This window comes from Trematomus bernacchii, unplaced genomic scaffold (assembly GCF_902827165.1).
Source record: "Trematomus bernacchii unplaced genomic scaffold, fTreBer1.1, whole genome shotgun sequence".
NCBI classification, from domain to species: domain Eukaryota; kingdom Metazoa; phylum Chordata; class Actinopteri; order Perciformes; family Nototheniidae; genus Trematomus; species Trematomus bernacchii.
In genome coordinates this window covers 12,036,885-12,057,266 of record NW_022987547.1, presented here as the reverse complement: position 1 = coordinate 12,057,266, position 20,382 = coordinate 12,036,885, and the positions used below count along the sequence as shown (strand labels likewise).

General features: G+C 40.8%; 1 protein-coding gene across 1 annotated transcript in view; it reads left to right on the top strand.

Moving 5' to 3' along the window:
- LOC117476372 (formin-binding protein 1) overlaps nt 1–20,382 on the top strand; it is a 46,936-nt gene that overhangs the window by 13,978 nt on the left and 12,576 nt on the right. The window contains exons 5-9 of the mRNA XM_034122840.1: nt 410–472; nt 2,407–2,511; nt 8,684–8,812; nt 10,515–10,661; nt 13,632–13,823. Coding sequence (XP_033978731.1) covers nt 410–472; nt 2,407–2,511; nt 8,684–8,812; nt 10,515–10,661; nt 13,632–13,823 — 636 coding nt within the window. The remainder of the gene's footprint in view (nt 1–409; nt 473–2,406; nt 2,512–8,683; nt 8,813–10,514; nt 10,662–13,631; nt 13,824–20,382) is intronic.

Below are 20,382 nucleotides of genomic sequence, written 5' to 3'. Positions count from 1 at the left end.
ATTGAGCAGCCCTAGTTGGGTGTTAGTTTTGGTGCTATGTTGAAATCGTACGAGTACGTCCTTTTTTGCACTCGTGTTGAACTGTTGGGTTATAATATGGCTGCTCTTCAATCAAATCAACATACAGCCATCTGCTTGGTCAAATCTCTGAGAGTAAAGCTTGTAGGTTATGCGGCCATCATTTCTAATGTAGCCACAGTATAATGTCTATTTGCCCTACTTTCTCAGCTTACATGAATGCTTCTCTGTCACAGTGTGAGTAATATGCATAGTGTTTAATGATATGGTTGAGAATCCCACTCCACTGTTTCTAATTTATTATCCTTACTATGTGAGGGTCACTTGCTTTTAAATCCCTTACGCTTGTGAATGGTATGATAATATCATTTTTTCTCATCTCTTCTGACAGTCCTTCCATGATGGGCGCAAGGCACAGCAGCACATCGAGAGCTCGTGGAAACAGCTGGAATCGGTGAGTGACCCAATTAATGTGCAGTGCAGTTATTCACTAGAAGCAGTGGCCATTGATCACAGTAGAATCAAAGGAGACAAAACTCGAGTAAAGTAATTAACCCTTGCCTTGTGACTTACTTTTGCAGTTATATATATCACTGAAGCACCTGGGCAACTTGGTTTCCAGTACGACTATTTCAAACGCCAACAAGTTATGATTTTATACGGTGAAAGCGACAGTCAGTGCTGGCTAAAGATGATAAACTTGTTAACGTTAGAGAACGTTGAGAAGTAAAACGTTTAATATGAAAATACAGCATTCATCAGCTCGAATTATAAAAAAAGAAAATAAATTGCTGTACTTTGTCATTTTTCCCAAGATAAAACCAGTTATCAATTGATTCATTATTTTAATTATGACTTAAAATTACGTATTTTATAGGTCAAGTTCTGATTATGAACAGCACACACACACTTTTAATGGAATTTTAGCTATGTGCTTTTAGTTGCTTCAGCTATTTATCAAATCATACAAAAGATGCATCAAGGACAGGTGTACTATTGCAGAAAATGAATAAAAACCATATCAAATTGTTTATAAATGTTCTGTTGATATTGACAGTCTTATGATCAATCAGCATCAATGTCACATGATACCACAACACATGTTTTAACAGGGACTTCATGAGGAGCTTAGTTATTATAAAGTACATTATCATCATCAAAAGCTTATTGTCAGTGGGTGGCAAACATTCATTTCTGAAAATCAGCAGAGGGCCGTGCACAGAGCCCTGAGGGACAACTTGTTCCGTCTTCACAAAAAAACGCTTACAATATGCTATTTATTTGAATCAAAATGTTGATATTAATAATAAACAGGACAGTGTTACATAAGGATTGAATTATGGTACATAAATCATGTTGGTTTAAGACTTGTGTGTTTAAGTGTATCATTTAAGTTGTCTTCTTTTAGGGTAGCAGACTGATCTACCACAAATTGGTCGGTTAAAAATCAGACACATTGTGAAAAATACTGAAGTAGAAACTGAATTGTAAGTTCCACTTGTGTGGCCTAGTAGTGATCAAACAGTAGACCAGACTAAAACACATGACGTTATAATTCCTATCTTTGCCAAAGACCTAGACCTAGATTGTCCGTTGTATTTGTTTTATTGAAGCAGCTGAAAGAGAGATTGCACAGAACACCGCTTCTTATCTCTGCCTGGCCTCTTTGACAGGGTACAGACAGAAAGAGTGTGAGAGAGAAGCAGAACTGCCTTGTCCTCCTCAAACTTTTCTCTCTTCAATGATGCCTTTGTGAGCGAGGCAGATAGGCATAGTTCAGAGTGCACACTGACCCAACAAACACTGATTGTTCAGATGGAGGGGTCGAAAGAGGGTTGAATGAATGCTTGTTTTCCGTACACAAATGGCCACTATGAACATTTATTTAATCTGCAGGCTGCACACTTTGACAGACCCCACCGCTGTGTCAATGGCATAAACTGACCTCTGTCACAGACAATGCTGTGTGTGAGATCTATATGACGCATATGAAACATGTTAAGATGTCATTACTATGCTTATTAAAAGGTCAGGTTATAAAGTGTTTCCCCCTACAGCTCAAGGCAGGAAATGAATGACTCACAGGTATTATATTGAACATTTCCGCTATAAAATGTCTAAAAAGACTAGACCTATATTATATAGCTTGTTGAGTTGTTTCTGACAATTGTCAAAAAATCTACAGATTTAATTAGGGTCATTTTCCTTTGGTCGCATGTGATGGCTGCATATCCCCTTTGCACAGTGTTGTGGTTGTCTTAGCTGTCATGCATCAACTTTGTATCAAGTTCAAGCCTTATTTTTACATTTTCTGGATTAGAACATTACTTATTTTACGTTTAATGTCTGTGTTCTATTACATTTTGCCTTTCTTATGCTCTATTTCAGTGTAAAAGAAGGTTTGAGAGGGACTGTAAAGAGGCGGACAGAGCACAGCAATACTTTGAGAAGATGGATGCTGACATTAACGTGACTAAGGCTGACGTGGAAAAGGTATGTGTCATCTCTCACTCCTGTTTTACAGCCACCAATCACGCAAGCCTGTCGTTTTCTCATCATGCTCACCACGATTGCCTGCCCCCCCCCCACCCATCATCCTTCCCCTTTCTCTCGCCATGTTTTTTTTAACATTTTGTTCCCCCTTCCATGCACCCCAAGCCGTGAGTCGCTCTCGGAAAGACAGAAAGATTGAGTGACCGTGTGTTTGATGCCAGGGTCTGTGTGTAAAGGCTGGCATTGTCTCAGCAGCACAGTGATGTCCTGCAAAACAAAGCTGATAGCAGTCCTCATTATCACTGGAGAGCAGAAACCAAGCCTTAGCAACAGAGAGGACTTTGTGTCCATGCTTGTGCTTGTTTGTGTCTTATTGTGTTTTTATGGCTGCAACTAACAGAAAAAGACATTACACATACACTATGTACAGTATATCGCCTAAAGAATAATAATAATAGGATATATGTAACAAAAAAGTTGCAATAAAATATTTTAAATAAAGAACATACTGTACAGAAATATACAGATATTAGTAGTACATTAATATTCTAAAGAGAGATCATTTAAATCACCATAAATGATAAACTATGTAAATGGACATATGACATTTCCAAAAGGTTTTGACAATAAATTGGTAAACAAAAAGTGAATCCAATTATATCTCACATACTAATTAGACAAGGTCATGTCTAGTTCCTTTCCAAAATAAATTAGGAATTTCGCCCATATTTTATAGGAGGTATCAGGCTTTCCCTTTAAATCATCGTTTAAAAAAACAAATTTATATATATTAACAGTCTTTTAGAACAGTTGTGGATCATATTCCTTTGATAGGCTTATTAGTTAATGAACTACTCATTGCAGCTCTAATGTGTGTGTGGATTACACACATTTTATTTGGCTTTTTTACAGTGAATAATCTGAATATATAGTTTTGTTTTTCTGTGATTACACACACTCACATGATGCAGCGATGATCCGATTCAGAACTTGTGGACGCAGAGCCCCCTGGGCCTGTAGCGGATTCCATTTCCTGTTGTTATAACCAATTAAAAGAGCCCTGTAAAATCTCAGCCTTTAACCCACACGGCTCCCACGCCCGCAAGGCATCATGGGTCATCAGCGCGTGCTCCTGCCGCTTCATCAGCTGTTGGAGCAGAGCCCCGACTCAGAGTTGACACAGTTCAGACCCGATTATTATGCAAATATAGGCTGGAATAAAGAGCCTTTCTGCTCTCCGGACATACAGCCAAGAAGCTACAAAAGGCTCCAGCGAACACTGAACTCAACTGGAAAGAGCCGGCACAGCAGCTCCAGAAACCAGCGCTAAAACAAGAGAGGAGCTGTGTCTGATTACAGTTATTTCATTTATTGAACCGTGAAAGACTCTCACATTACACAGCAGTCAGTACTGTATTATTGCTCTCAGTTAGTATCACTGTTTGTGTAATGTGATCATGGAAACAGCTCTTTAATATGCTGGAGTCAAATCATCATGCAGGATCATAGCTTTAGTTTTGCCTGTGCTAATGCTAAACTTTGAACCTGAGGCTTTAAGTTATTTTTCATACCACTTCAATTGTAAAGATGCTTCATTTAATACAAAATAAGTATTTATTATTTAGCAGAAGTACCAAAGTGAACATGATACTTTTACAGTGTGCATATTTTTTTATTCATTAAGTTTTGTTTAAAGGAAAGAAGTGTATGTGTCAATCAAGCTCTAATTCTCACCATTGTTGACATTCTAACTACTGGTCAGAATAACCTTGCACTGGAAAAAGAACTCAAATTGTAAATGTTTATATAAAATGTAAGTGTATTTCTCTCTATAACTCTATCTGAAGGTGGTAGAGTAACCATGAAAGTAGGAAATACATCTAAAACCCTTTTAATATGCATCAGAAAACGGTAGGCAGCAATGGAAACTATATGAGAAATGTATTTAATGGGCTCAAACACAATGCTTTTCAGCAGACCTAAAACCCCTTTAAACCTCCTGAATCATGTCATTAAGATGCTGTGGCAAACGATCCCACATACCTCAAAAGATAAAACAAACGTGCCTTTTTGTATATTGTCTTGCTTGCCATTGTGTAGATCCTTGCAACAAATAATCGCTTTCTCATTTGCTTTTCCTTTCTGTGTGGGTCGTTTGACCCAAGTCAGTTTTTCACCTACTCCCATTTCCATTCTCCAGAAATGTAAAACGAATACAAAAGACTGTCACATCTGTCAGCGTGGAAGATCTTTCTCCCACATGTTCCTTTTCAATTCTTCTCTCATGTCCTTTATTGGTGTATTGTATCTGTGGGATTAGTTGTATTACCTATGATTTTCTAACTAGAGTCTAGAAAGGGCGCGAGAATATGCGGATGTTTGAAAAAAAGAGAAAGGAAGTTTGTGTTTTGTGTCAGTCTGTGGTTTAGACACTCAAGTTTTGACGCCTCGTGACTTTTCCACATCCGTTGTGTTAAAGGTTATTTAGCTCAATTGCAAATAGCATATAAAAGCAGCACTACTATTCTATCGTTACGCTGCATCTGCTATGTTAGGGTGAAAGTGAAGAAAAAGTCAAGTACCATTTTATTTTTGCTCAAGTTATGTTTTGGTGAGAGCCGATCATGTGTCTCAATGTGTTATTTTCTGTGGCATTTTCCCTTCAATATTTAGAGGACCTCTGAGTATTTATCACCCGAAGGAATGACATGTCACAACCCCAGCCTTATTTGTGTTTGTGTCATAGTTGGAGTCTTGTGGTGAAAGTAGGTTTGGGTCAGACAAAAAATATGTTTTAGTTATGTGTGTATTTATGTCTGTTAACATTGGTCTTCTGCGTCTTAAGGCCACTTTCAGATCCCTTTGATACTAGTGAGGACTAGGCTAAGTTACTTGTCTGTGCGATGTCTCCCCATTAGTTTGTTGAGCTGAGGTCTTGTGGTTTTCCCGCAGCTGGAGCAAACCTCGATCTGTTCCCACTCCTCCTCTGGCAATCAAACCCCTCAATTTGGGGTTTTGGATTTGCAGCCCAGATACCCACACACTGTTAACAGTTCTTTGAGGGACCCCCCCCCCCCCCACGCCCTCACACACACTCGCAGACTTGCTATCAAGGAGATCCTGAGTCATATTATAGCATCGCAAAAAATAACACTTCTGCACTTCTCTTCAACTTGTTTACACCAACTTCCCCTTTTGAGTGATGACACACGAGGAAGTGCATCTATGGCAACCTGTTGTTTAGCTGGAAACGGCTAACAATCCTTCTTTTTTGTTTTGTTTGTGTGTTTTTGCTTATCTATTTTATGCAATGCCTTGAAGCGAAGTTCCCACAAGGTAGGTTCAGCGTTTGGAGAGCCTGTTATATCTGTGGGAACACACACTGTCTCGACTATTGTCTCGACACACACACACATGCCTTCCCGTGGAGTTTGACACGATGACCTGGTCCGGGTCGCTGTGACCTCGCTCCGTCCTGTCTGACTGTGATCGGCTCCCTGTTCTGTACGGTGGCTTGTCTCGCTGTCTGCTGCTGAACACGTTCTAACCCTGAGGTTTATATGTGTGGTGCAAGGAGAAAAGAGAGAAGGCTTTTACAAAAACATTCATTTCAAATATTCTTAGAAAGGTAGACAAGGGCTCCATCATATATCGTTTTTATCCTCCCGTTGCGCGATAAACATATTAGAGAGACTGCGATACCGTTCTCAACAATCTTTCTTTTGTTAAAGAGGCCCTATTAGGCTTTTTGGGGTTTTCCCTTTCCTGTAGTTATATAGGATTTTGTGCATGTAAATGGTCTGCAAAGGCTAAAATCCCTGTGTTGCCTCCAGAGGGAGTTTCTCTCCCTTATTCCCCCCCCCTGCCTGAAACACCTCCATTGGACTCCTTTGTTTACTTCTCTAACATAATGACATCACTATGGAAAACTCACACTTTTTATTGGCTTGCGCTCCAACATGTTGTACCTGATCTCTAAGCAGTTGACCAATCACAACAGAGCCGGCCAGCTAACCAATCAAAGCAGACTGGGCTCTGGTTTCAGACAGAGGGTGAAAAGAGGTGCTGCAGCACAGACAGTTTGAGAACAATAAAGAGCTTTTTGAACATTAAAGCATGGAGACATGTCACAGTAGAGACACAAAATACTGATATGAACCTGAACATGAGCAGAATATGTCCCCTTTAAAAGTCCCCTAATATACTGTTTTTCATCAATATATTATAGGTCTCAGAGACAAACATGTCTCTGAAGTGTTTGGCTCGAAATACCAAACAGATCATTGCAGCATCCCATAATCCCCTCTGTTTCAGCCCTGTTTCAAAAGTGCTGATTCTGTGTCTGTTACTTTAGATGAAAATAAGGAGCCACTCCCCACGCCTCTCTGAGAGATATTTGGTTAAAAAGAACACAATGGTGCTCTAGGAGGAGATTCAGGTGATAAGGGGGGGGGGGGGGGGGGGGGGGGGGGGGGTTACCTTGGTTGGTGATTGGCTAATGGTTACACAAGCCAAAACATCGTTATGACATCATCAAGTGGCCAAAATCTGATCAGATCATTTTCAGACAGGTTTTTATATAAATGGATCAGGACAAAAAGAGAGAGAATCTTTTTTCCTGAAACTTTCAGGGTCTCTGTACACAGAGGGGACACGTGTTTATGTATAAAAGACATGACAAAGTGCATTTTGCATAATAGGTGACCTTTTAAAGGGAGTTTAGTTTTGTTGGTACCCTTAGTGTTCAGTGCAATGTTACATTTGTTCAACAAGAGGAATCCCTCAAGTGTTTTTCTATTTGACAAGCAATTTGTTTTATTTGAGTCGTATCATGAAAGCAGCAGAAAGGCAGGTAGTATCAGCATTGAGGTTTTAAACAGCCCATATTTTCCTGATATCATATTTACCTTAGGTTTAAAGATAAATACTGGTGATAAATATTTGAGAAGGTGGACATTTACACATGGATTCACACATGAACATGTGTGTGAGTAACAGAAGGGTGATTTCCAGAGACTGACAACAGGATGTGATGTTGCTGCAGAGACAGCAGCTTGTTACGAAGTTTGCCATGTTGCCATGGTGATTGTGTTTACCCACATCATTTCTCAACACATTGGGCACCACTTTGCATGCACCTACAGCAGCACTGCACACATCCCACAATGCATGCACACTTAAACAGCTGGACTTTCACATGTGCTTTTTAGCTTTTCTCTGGATTTCACATTCCTTTTTTAGTTTCTTAAGACTGTGAATATCATTTTCCACCCGAGGTATTAACTGTCATCCCTCCTGCGCCGGAAAATAATGTACCATTGTGTCTGATGAGTGTCTCCACTCTGATGTCCTCCTTTTCTTTTAGTATGTTGTCTATTACTAACCCATATGTGTGAGTGTGAGAGTCTTTACTCTCGCCTCAGATCAGTGCGTGGGTGAAAACTGGATCCTTGTCATATTTCCCTCAGGAGTTTGACATAACAGGGTTATAGGGACTCTTTGTTATAGATGACCCAATGAAACCACTGATGGAAAGAGGAAACAGATACGAGTACTTAGCCACACACACACACACACACACACACACACACCACACACACACACACACACACACACACACACACACACACACACACACACACACACACACACACACACACCCCCCACATGCTGTCTAGCTGAGATAATCTCATCTCCATCTGCTTGCATTGGATCTGTAATAGGCTGCTCTTGCTGCATTTCTGACTGCCTGCCTGAGACTGAACTAGCTTAAAATAATCGACAGTAGAGATACGCCAGACTGGGCGGGCAATCAAAATCCAAATCCCCTCATTCTGCAGCCTGTGCAGGGCTGTTGCAGTTCTCTTTTTATACATGTATGTGGTCATACACTGACTGAAAACAAATGCTAATGGCTGTTGATTTCAATTTGCACTTGTGACCTTGTGTCCACGAGCTTTATGTTTATACGTATACACGTACATGCATGAACACTCCCATGCACAAATGTGTCAAATAATGTGGTTCTTATGCACTGACTGTGTGTGTGTGTGTGTGTGTGTGTGTGTGTCTGAAGTGTGTGTGTGTGACCCATATGTCCGTGTTGATCAGGGGACACTGAGGTTTGCCGTGTTTCTGATGAGCATGTTTCTGTGTTTGTTTTTTTCCTCAGGCACGACAGCAAGCTCAGATGAGGCACCAGATGGCTTCTGACAGTAAGAGCGATTACTCCGCCTACCTGCAGAAGTTCAATCAGGAGCAGAATGAACATTACTTCACAGTTATCCCCAACATATTCCAGGTAAATGTGACAGCACTGCATTTCATCTGATTTGTTGTTGACTGAAAAATCTGAACATTGGGTAAAGTTAGGTTCAAAAACTCTTGCATCCAATCCACTTTATTTATATAGCACATTTTAAAAACAGAGGGTTTGCCAAAGTGCTTCACAATGAACATAACATTATAATAAAAATATAATATTACACGAATAGATAAAAGGCACACATAAGAATAAATGCAAGGCACACAAAGGCTATGGACAGACAATAAAAGCATAAAATAGGTAGAGCTCAGACTGACTCGAAAGCGAGGGAAAAGAGGTGGGTCTTTAGGCGGGACTTAAAAGCTTCAAGAGTGGGCGACAATTTGACATGAGGGGGGGGGCAGGTCGTTCCAGAGCCTGGGGGCTACCGCTGAGAAGGCTCGGTCTCCCCTGGTCTTTTTCTTTATTTTAGGGACTACCAGCCGCTGCTGATCAGCCGACCTCAAAGCCCTTGAGGGGGTGCACACCTGTAGGAGGTCGGAGATGTACTGAGGGGCCAGCCCATTAAGCGATTTAAAAACAAACAACAAAATCTTAATTCTAAAATGGACAGGAAGCCAGTGGAGGGAAGCCAGAATTAGTGTGATGTGGTCATACTTGCGGGTTCCTGTAAGCAGACGAGCCGCAGCGTTTTGTACAAGCTGCAGGCGTGCCAGCAAAGTCTGGTTTAGGCCGGCATAAAGTGCATTACAGTAATCTAAAGGAGTAGAAACAAAGGCATGAATTACACGCTCAAAGTCTAAAAAGGATAAAACCGGTTTAATTTTGGACAGGAGCCTCAAGTGATAAAGACTGGACTCAACCACAGAGTTGATCTGTTTATCTATCATGTCTTATAAATCAGGCTGTGAATGATATATGATAATAAAAACCCTATATTAAATAGATGGGAATGTATTTGGGTGAATAATATGTAAAAACAAAACAAAAAAGCTCAAATACATTAATTGTAAAATTCAAATGACTTTGCAATAAACTACAGGTGAATGGCGTACATCATTTGTATCACTATGATATTCATATTTTCTGAAATTAAATGTTTAAATAAGCAAATGAGTCATTATATAGTACATTTCAGTGAACTTAGAAGAAATCTACAGACTCAAAAACACAAAGTTAGTAGCATTAGAACCTAAATGTGTGTTTTGGATGTTGCTTCTTTACAATAGTCTGAAAATACATGTTATGAGAGCACAATAGCACAAAACTCTTTTAAAATGCTGTATGAAAATGCAGAGTACTCACATTAAAAAGACAGTGCATTCATGTGCGATCATTAGTGAGCTTTTGAATCCAATTATGTTTGCAGCCCACCACCCCCCCTCCCCTCTGGGTCGACTACTAAAAATACATTCCAAACATGTGGGAAACACACATCATGATGACGAGTGCACTAAAAGCTATTTTGTGTGCTCATTTGTTTGTTTAAAATCTTTTTTCACTTCTCTGATGCTTCATTTTCAAAATAGGGTCAAACTTTTAGAAAAATGAAAGTGCATCAGAGATTTCCCAGATGTCAAATCTTTGATGCTCAATATCAAAAGGCAGCTCTTTCTGCCAGTTTAAATCCAAACTGGCTGTGTTTCATTTTGAAGCTCTGCCATCTCTCATTCATTTTATAACCCAAGCTAATAAATCTTGTATGTATGTATTAAAATGCCTGCTTTTTATCACACAGAAACTTCAAGACATGGAGGAGAAACGAATTGACAGGGTAGCAGTGTGCATGAAGACGTTTGCAGACGTGGACCGCCAAGTGCTGCCCATCGTGGGGAAATGTTTAGACGGCATGACGAAAGCCGCCGAGTCCATCGAGCCCAAGACTGTGAGTACACAGCGGTGAAATATATGTACACACACACACACACACACGCACACACACACACACACGCACACACGCACACACCACCATCTGGGACGTATTACTCACTCAGCCTGTGTGTCAGTCACAGCCCACACACGACCGATTAGGCTGTCATTTAAGCAACAAATGCGGGAGGGTTGGTACTCTTTGGGGGCCTTTTAAAAAATACAAACAGCCCACCTGTGAACAACAAAGTGCTTACAGAGTGGTGGCAGAGGAGGCAGGGTTACGGTCCATTGAATTTAAAGTAATAGTTTGATTTTTTATGGGGGGAAAGAGTTTGATGAGAAGATTGATGTCGTGTCTGCCTCATAATATGAAGCTACTGCCAGCTGCTGGTTAGCTTAGCATAGTTAGTGATATTAAGGGGAAACAGTTAGCCTGGCCCTGCCAAAAATTAACAACATTCTTTATGTAGCCTTGTATTTATTACCCGGAAGTAAGTTAGCATTTACCTCTTCCAGTTCCTTCGCCAAAAAGCAATGCAATTTCTCCATAGGATTTTGGAAAATAGCTTGAAAAAAGGTCTGTGGTTGAGACACATTGAAGAGACGGATCACGTTTTGTTCTACGACATTAAATACATCAGCAGTGACCCCGCTGGTGATTTTTGAAGAGTGTATGTGTCTGAAAAACTATGGTTGTTAACAAGTGGCTGAATATGACTACAGAAGTTGTCGAGGACGTTGTACGTCATTACGCCGAACACGTAAACACTCCAGCTAAGTTTGTTTTCCCCTGTTCTGCTTGAAAGCAAGTACCTGCCTCCTGCAAACTGTTCAAACAAACGCTTCAACTTGGACCATTTAGAATCTGTATGTTTGAATATGGATCTTAAGTTGGCGTGACGTTGAAGCAGCGACCCTGCTGTAGTTCGTTTATAGCATAACGTTAGCATTTTGCTTCTGGTGATTAGATTTACGATTAGAAAATTATCAAAGTAGGGTAGAAATGTGGAGATTATCCGACTGAACAAAACATGATCCGTCTCTTAAATGTGTGTCATCCACAGACCTTATTTCGAGCTATTTTCCAAAATCCTATGGAGAAATTGCATTGCGTTTTTGTCGAAGGAACTTCCGGGTTTTAGGACGCGTCACTGTGGCACTCTATTGTGCTCACTGTAGTGTGAGACAGTTGTATTTGCAGATCACACTTTGCAAAACGTTGCTGCAAAACGGCTGACACTGTGTCCCATGGCTAATTATTGTTTATTTGGAAATTGAAATTGAAGGCAGTGTTTGTCTGCGTTAAAGAGAAAATAAGCAGGGTGATATATTGAGATGTCACATGTTGGCTGCCCACCGTGTGACAAAACAAAAGACTACCTCGAGGGAAGTGTGTGTGTGTGTGTGTGTGTGTGTGTGTGTGTGTGTGTGTGTGTGTGTGTGTGTGTGTGTGTGTGTGTGTGTGTGTGTGTGTGTGTGTGTGTGTGTGTGTGTGTGTGTGTGTGTGTGTGTGGCCCAGCTCCAGGGAGATGACTCTAGCCTGAGACTGTCTGCTGCAACCCATCACATGTTCTCTCCCTGTCTCTGTCTCTCTTCCTCTCGTAGTCTTCTCTCATGGCCATAGTGCACAATCTCTGACCCCTGACCTCACTCCAAACCAGACCCTCAATGTGTTATCAGTTCATTGAGGCTGATGCACACTGCACTTGATTAATGTCCTTCTTCCTGTGTGAGAGGAGCCTGGCTGTGTCCCGACCTCAGTGTTTCTGTCATAACTCCTGCCTGACAGATTTAGGTCTTTCCCTCTTTCTTCTGTGGCCCAAAAACTGGATAACAGCAGCCTCCTGCCCTCCCTCTGCTTTTATGACACATTCATGAACTGTTTTCAGAGAAATGAAAAAAATATAAACAGGAGGGTCACCATTGTGCTGCATCTTATCTGCAGACCTGCTGATAAGCTGGACAATCTGTACAAACAAAGACCCTGCTTTTTTGGTCATGGCTTTGAATGTTGTGATTGTTCCATTGATGTTTAAAATTAAAGGCCCTACGTTTTCATGTCCTTTTTGAAATTATAAAACGGGTATAGTCTATATAAATACTGTGAACAGTATCAAAACACTCAATCCACTGGGAACTTTAAAAGTCCGTATTCAGAAAATGTGCCTTTACACATCCATCAGGACTTAAATTCACAACTTTGTTGATACACAGTTTAGTAAATAGGTAAAAAGTGACACTATTAATTCTGAAATGATGATGCACAGACACAGAGAGAGCAGACATGGAAACCCGGAAAAAGATAGTATGACAACAAACAATGGGATTTATGAACATGTAAGCATGTTCACATTTTATATTAGAAACCCCAAATACACAAAACCCAACAATTATAGCACCCTGAAAATGTGCACCATATGTCCACCTATCATGCAAAATCCACCTTTTCATATCTTTTATACATAAACACGTGTCCCCTCTGTGTAAAGAGATTCTGAAAGTTTCAGGACAAAAGATTCGCTCACTTTTTGTCCTGATCCATTTATATAAAAACCTGTCTGAAAATCAGATTTTGGCCACTTTATGATGTCATAACGACTTTTTGGCTTGTGTAACCATTAGCCAATAACCAACCAAGGTAACCCCCCCCCACCTTATCACCTGAATCTCCTCCTAGAGCACCATTGTGTTCTTTTTAACCAAATCTCTCTCAGAGGGGCGTGGGGAGGGGCTCCTTATTTTCATCTAAAGTAACAGACACAGAATCAGCACTTTTGAAACAGGGCTGAAACAGAGGGGATTATGGGATGCTACAATACATTACCTGTTGGGTATTTCGAGCCAAACACTTCAGAGACATGTTTTGTATCTGAGACCTATAATATATTGATAAAAAACAGTATAATAGGGGACCTTGAAAGTGAATACAACTGTATAAAGGGAAAGGCCGTCACTGATTGGTGCATCCTCTCTCCCCCATCAGGACTCGCAGCAGGTAGTGGAGTCCTACAAGTCAGGGTTCGAGGCTCCGGGCGATGTGGAGTTTGAGGACTTCAGCCAGGCCATGAAGAGGACGGTGTCTGAGACCAGCCTGTCCAACTCCAAAGAGGTCAAGGAGAGGACCGGGGGCAAGAGCAAGGGCAAACTGTGGCCTTTCATTAAGAACAAGAACAAGGTAACACATGAATGCACACTCAACACCGACTTACATCTACACACACCTTACAGCAGAGCATCGCTGGTTTTTAGTGCATACTTTCCTCATCTGGAGGTCACGATGGAGAGATATCTGTTGGGTGGAGGGCTATGTTGTATTATGTTATATTGTTTCTGTCTCGTAAAACAAATATAAGTGTTTAATGTGACATTTGTATTATCTGTTAAATCTTTACTTATTTTATTTAGTTTCATTGTGTTGTAGATTCTTTCATTTTTGTAAAGCTCAACAATTATCTTGCTAGCTCTTGTTAGCATTAGCATTTTCCTTGTTATTATTTGCCACCCGTTTCCCTCCTCCCTGGCAACCACCCTCCCTGATTTATTGGAAACTTCCTTCTGTAACACACACTAATGCATTTCTACTGTCACCCTGCGGTCGGACTCAACTGGCAGTTGATAGCTCGATCTGAAATAACACAGTTTTTCTCTTGACTGGAGATCATCTCTATAGCCTTCCTTCAGTTTCCTGCTTCAGAACAGCAAAACTGATCTCTGACTGTCTTATGGGCTGGTTGCAATGTCAGTATTGAATTAGATCAGAGCATAAGTGAGTGATTGTGTCTGTGGGAGAGAAAGGCTGGGAGCAAGTGTGCCATTCCAGATGAGAAACTACAGCAAACAGCCTGTATGTGTGCAGAAAAGGGTGTCTTAAAAACACTGCTCATGGGTGCTTGATATACTTGGGAATCATTTTCGACACAAGGTTTTTAGGAGCACAGATAGCTATGAGAGGTATTCCTGTTTGTGCACACTTGCATGGCATAACAGAAACACTTGCAAAACTATAACATCATAGAGGTATTTCTATACAAAGCACCATTTCTGCTGTACAGAATCAGGGTTTTTTCAGGCTATTTTCTTCGTAGCGGGGTTCCTGACTCACTTGGCCATGCATGCGCATTGATTGGTGTCTCCTCTCTGCTTCTTGTGACACTCCACTACTTGATGAATTATGCAGTCAGATGTTTTAGGACAGCGATAAGCAATTAGATTTCTCTGATGATGACCTCAAATTCATATCTTTTGGGATGTGGTGAATTTCTCTGCTGGCATGTGATGAGGTCGGGAAAGGATTTTGAAAATGGAAGCCTGCATGCGCTTTGACTGAAGCTCTGTGCTTTGTTGCAGCCGCCCGCTTTAACACATTTGGCGCCTCCTAACCCCCTCTGGTGGTTTTTCTCTTTTTTAACTGTTTTATATATGTTTGACATTTTGTTCCATGACATAACAACTGATACACTGGGTTTGACGTACCTTCGGTTGTCATTTAATTTCTGTTTGAGTTTTCTATTATGTGTTTATTTTTTAATATTTGTAGGAGGCTTATTTATTTCGTTTTGTGTTCCCTCCTCCTTTTCCTCTTTTGTCTTTTTTCCGTTGAAATCTTGCCCCCTTCTTCTTCTTCTTCTATGTTTTTCCTCCTCTCCTCCGTCACCGCTCCTTCTCTTACTGGTAGCTTATGTCCCTGTTAACATCCCCCCACCAGCCCCCACCTGCCCCCCCAGCCTCATCCCCGCCCTCACCCTCTGCTGTTCCCAACGACCCCCAGTCTCCCAAGCAGCAAAAGGAGCCCCTCTCCCACCGCCTCAACGACTTCATGAACTCCAAACCTAAAATGCACTGCCTCCGGAGCCTGAGGCGAGGGGTAAGTGTGTGCGTGTGTGTGTGTGTCCGGCAAGCTTTGTGCATGCGTGTGTATCCTACACCTGTATCTGAGCTCTGAACCTGCTACACTGTATGGGCGTAGTCAAACAAAGGCATACATCAAAGTATAAAAAGCATCCTTTAGATTTGAAGGCCATAAATGCCTACATGGTAACATCAAAAAGCAGGGGATACAACTCTATTAGGAGTTACTGAATATATCAAAATGTTGTCATTGTGACCTCAATTTGAAAACAATACTTACATAGGCCAATTGTAACTTTATTTTAGAAACATTTGATACACTTGATTAGGCCTTTCACCTTCGCCCATACAGTGCTCAGCCTATTTGCTTCTTTAGCATGCTTCTGTAGCGCATAACTATGAATCCACAGTTCCTGTCTCTCCATCTTGTCCCTCTTCATATTAACTCACATCAGTCCCCCTCTCACCCCCTTCCCCCCCTCTGACAGATGTAAGCGAGACACCTAAAGCAGTGTTGGCAGTAGCATGGAGACTGCAGTAGCTCCCTGCGCACTTCCCTGCAATCTATGCTGGAGGCAGATTGTCGCTTTTTTTGCACGTGATGTAAGGAGTAGAATGGAAAGACGAGGGTTAAAGGGACAGTTCTCCCTAAATTGAAATATATGTATTTTTCCTTCTTACCTGTAGTGCTATATCTCATAACAGATTGTTTGAGTGTGAGTTGCTGAGTGTTATTGGAGAGGTTGGGACATCTAAATATCTGCCTTCTCTCTAATATAATGGAACTAGATGGCACTAGTGAGCCCAACAATACATTTGAAACTCAACAGAAATGACCTGGTTAGTCAAGATAATCCACGTACCTTGTTTTGAGCACCTTCATGTAGGAACCATTTTTTTGTACTGAACAACACCCACTCACAAGCGCTCACTAGGCTCTTATCCATAAGTAGATGCAGGTATAGTTTGGTAGAAAGAAAATAGTTCCTGCAGGTAACTTCTGACAACAAGGTTTGAGGATTATCTTGAGTAACCGGATTATGATTATTGAAAAAAATACATTGTTGTTACGTTTTTACAATTCATAGTTTGGCTGCTTTTAGCACTATACCAATATATCCAACACTCTGCAGCTACACTAAACACATCTACATTGATAAATAGCACTAGGGATAAAGGGAAAATACATATTTTACATTTTAGGGTTGACTGTCCCTTTAAGGCTCACACTATGAACAAAGTGATGGTTAGTGGGAATGGCAGCAGGCTGACTGAGTCACCCACCCCACAAGGAGTGAGAAGGCCGGAGTAATTTTAGAAGGCTTCCCGGAGGGTGGCTTTATCACCCGGTGGGTCCTGGAGGGTGTCAGCACCAGCTCCTGTTGTAAACTCCAGTGTGCGTTTGTAATGGAATTGCTTAGCCTGGGCAGGTCATATCACGCTTTCCCATAACACACTTCAACCCCCAGCTCTCCCTGACCTCAGGATTGGGCGGCGACTCACGTGTTCCTTCCGGACCGTTCAAATATAGTTTTTGTTTACCCTCATATTCTGAAAGGGCAGCAGTTGCTCAAAGTGAAAACATTTGTATGAATCGGGCTGACATGACGTCTGAAAAGAACAATACGTGTGTGCTAGCATATCGTGGAGGAAATGATTGAAGGTCGGCAGAAAAAAGGGAAGTGTGTGTATTTTTTCTAGCAGTGCACAGATCTAACAGGAAGTGCACGTTTCTGAAAGCGGAAGTACTGAAACAGCTCTCGAGAAGAGCGATAAAAAGAGTTGAATCAGATGCATTGTCTGTCGACTATACAGAGATTAAAAAGATAAAAGTTTGACCTTACTGTAATATTTCACAACACAGGAAAAGGTTGAAGGACTTTTTTGTATCGGGGAGAGGTTATATACTGTATCATTAGCCCATTAGAGAGTCAAAGAGTTCAATATAATCGCTACTCTTTCCCATAACTCATGACAAAACATTTATACAAGTCCCCCTTTCATGTCTCATGGCAGTAAGCGTTTTATGTGTTTTCATGTATATAGATGTTGAGTACTTTTATATGTGATATTTTTCTTTTTTGAATACATTTTATCATATGTCAGAGATAACTAAGTCAACAGAAGGTGCATGGTTAATCCAGTGAAATAACAACAAGTCTTTTAGGGACACCGGCCTCACAGACAGACATCTTGGGGTAATGCCTCTGAACAGCTGCTGGTGGAGATATTCAGATCTCTCAACCAGGCCTACATCCATCTGTGAAAGCAAGCTAACTAGGAACACTGTATCTGCAGTACTACAATATTTTATTTAGAGAAGATTAGCTTATTTTTAACAGGGTACAGGGTGCAGCTCTTGCAAAGCCTTATGAAGCTTTTATTCAGTTTTCTCTGCAAAGAAATCAGAAAAGTATTTTTAAAAGTCTTCATTTTGATTAACAAAGATCTTAAATATGAAATACGTTGCCTGCTTCAGTAAGTAAACCTACTTATAATAGTTTTGTGAGCTGTCAGGAGACATTACAGCGCTCATTGTGTCATTGGATATTAAAATAAAAAATACTTTTATGAAACTTAACATAAAGGTCCTGCTAATTTTTATATTTTATAATAGGGAGTTATTAATATTTCCTCCCAGGAATTGAGAAAGTTCACATTGCAAGTTCACATTGCACCTAACTTTTTTTTAATCATACTTACAGTCCTATATGTTGGCCTGTATGGTAGTGAAACAGGCATTACATTGCATTTTTGTGCTATTAAATGGGGCTCAACTTCCTGCCAAAACCCTTTTTTAATAATTGAAAAAGCAAAATGAGATATTAAACCGACTTTTTAATATTTTTAATATTTTTTATGCTGCAGGTAAATCAAGAAAAACATCTATTGTATTCCTCTCCCACCTCCTGCAGGGGAACATACTGCAGAATCACATTAGGGGATTAGAGTAGTTGTGCAGGTGGAGGTGGCGTCTCTGCGCGGTGGAGGGATGTTTACCCCCCCCAGGAAAGCCTTCATGTGGCTGTCTAATCATCCCCAGTATCTGTGTATGTGCGCGTCTATGTGTTCTGTTTGGGAGGATAAAGAGAAAGCATATCGTTTGTGCTTTGGCAGTTAAATAAGACCGTATACAGTATAAGATCTTTAAGACAATATTGACAAAGCTGTGTTTTCTCCGACGACCACCACAGCAGCAATCCCCCCGCGCGCTCATTTGTCACAAAGAGCTTATGAAGAGGACTCTGGGGCGACCCACATATGCTTTCGAAGCCAGGAAATATGTTGTAAGTGTGTGTGTAAGATAGGCATCAGTGAGTACCAGCAGTGAGTGTGTGATCCGGGTGGTTGGGAGAAAGTGTGAATGAATATTGAATGTGTGTGATTAGTAGAAGCCATGCACTTTCAGCAGCCTCCTTAAAGGAACATCTTGTATATCCGTTACTCATCTTGTGTTACCTTGAATTCTTGAAGAGAGGTTTATTTTTCTCGCATACCCCCACGGTGAAAGAAGAATCAAAGAAAGGGAATTATTGAGGAATTAAAGCAGATGGGGGCCGCATTAAAAATCAGCAAAGTGATGTTATATTTACAAACTCCTAAATGTCTACATTTAATTAAAGAGCCCTATTATGCTTGTTAGACACTACATACAAATACTGTAAGCACCTGAAAATGAGCAGAATAATGCCCCTTTAAAATCATCAAAAAGTTCTCCTTTTTTTACATTCTTTGTTCAGTTTGAAGGCATGCGAGAAAAACAAAGATTCCTTCACTAATTCAGGGTTACACAGGGTGAGTAAATGATACCAAATGGTCATTTGTTCCTCTATGATACATTCAGTCATCACAATTTACAAGGCCAACGTTCCCCACAAAGGAAGCTGGTGTTTGTGCCTGGCTCAGTATTGATCACATGGCTCTCAGGCGTGAAAAAAAGAGACGAATGATCAGAGAGATGACTTCATCATCACATGGCTCAGCTTGCGGTTTACTTGTTGCTGGCTGTTGTCCTGCGGCTGTTCCCCCCCCCCCCCCCCCCCCCCCACTGAGTGTCTGCACGGGGTTCATTCACAAAGTGTCACCTGAGGATGTGAGAGATTACAGGCGTGAGGATGCTCTTCCTCCCACCATGCAATCACTCCCTCCTTGCTATTTAAATATCACTGTCAGGTGCATGTGACATTAGGTGAGGTGTTTGTCACACTTTGGATCTGGGATCAGCCAACAGTACCCAGAATTCACCCCTCCAGGGCTTTCTTTGTGCTGGTGTGCCATTCTGCAGCGATGTTATCTGTGTGTAAGGACCATAGTTGTCCTGTTTCTCTGTGTCTGTCTGGGGGTTGGAAAGAGTCCAGGTGGATCTGTGGAGCCACGATATACAGTTTCTGCTGTAAACACATTTATTATGCGATGTGCTCCTACTTACTGTAAAGTGCAGCTCTCCAGTGATCACATGATTTATCACATGCATGCTCACAGCAGGGTAAGCCCAACTGGGACAAAATATTCACCCTGTATCTGCCCCATTGTTCATTCTTTAAAAAAAACTTAAAAAGTGACATCTATTTGTAAAAGGAAAATAAATGGAGCAAGGAAGAAACCCTCTTAAGCCAAGTAAAATACTAGTCTTATACATCAAAAGTGAGAACTCTCTTCAATCAAAGAGATTTTTGTAAGTTGTTAGAAACCCAGAACAATACATTAGAAGCCATCATTTCTCATATACACAGGTTAATAAGAATATAATCCACATCTGATCAAATAAAAACAGAAACAAGACCCAAACTAGATCCTTCCCCAGAGTTTATGAATGTTGTCTACCCCCTCGGTGATATCATTATATACTTCTGATTTGAATATGATTTAATATTCTGTAAAGCGAG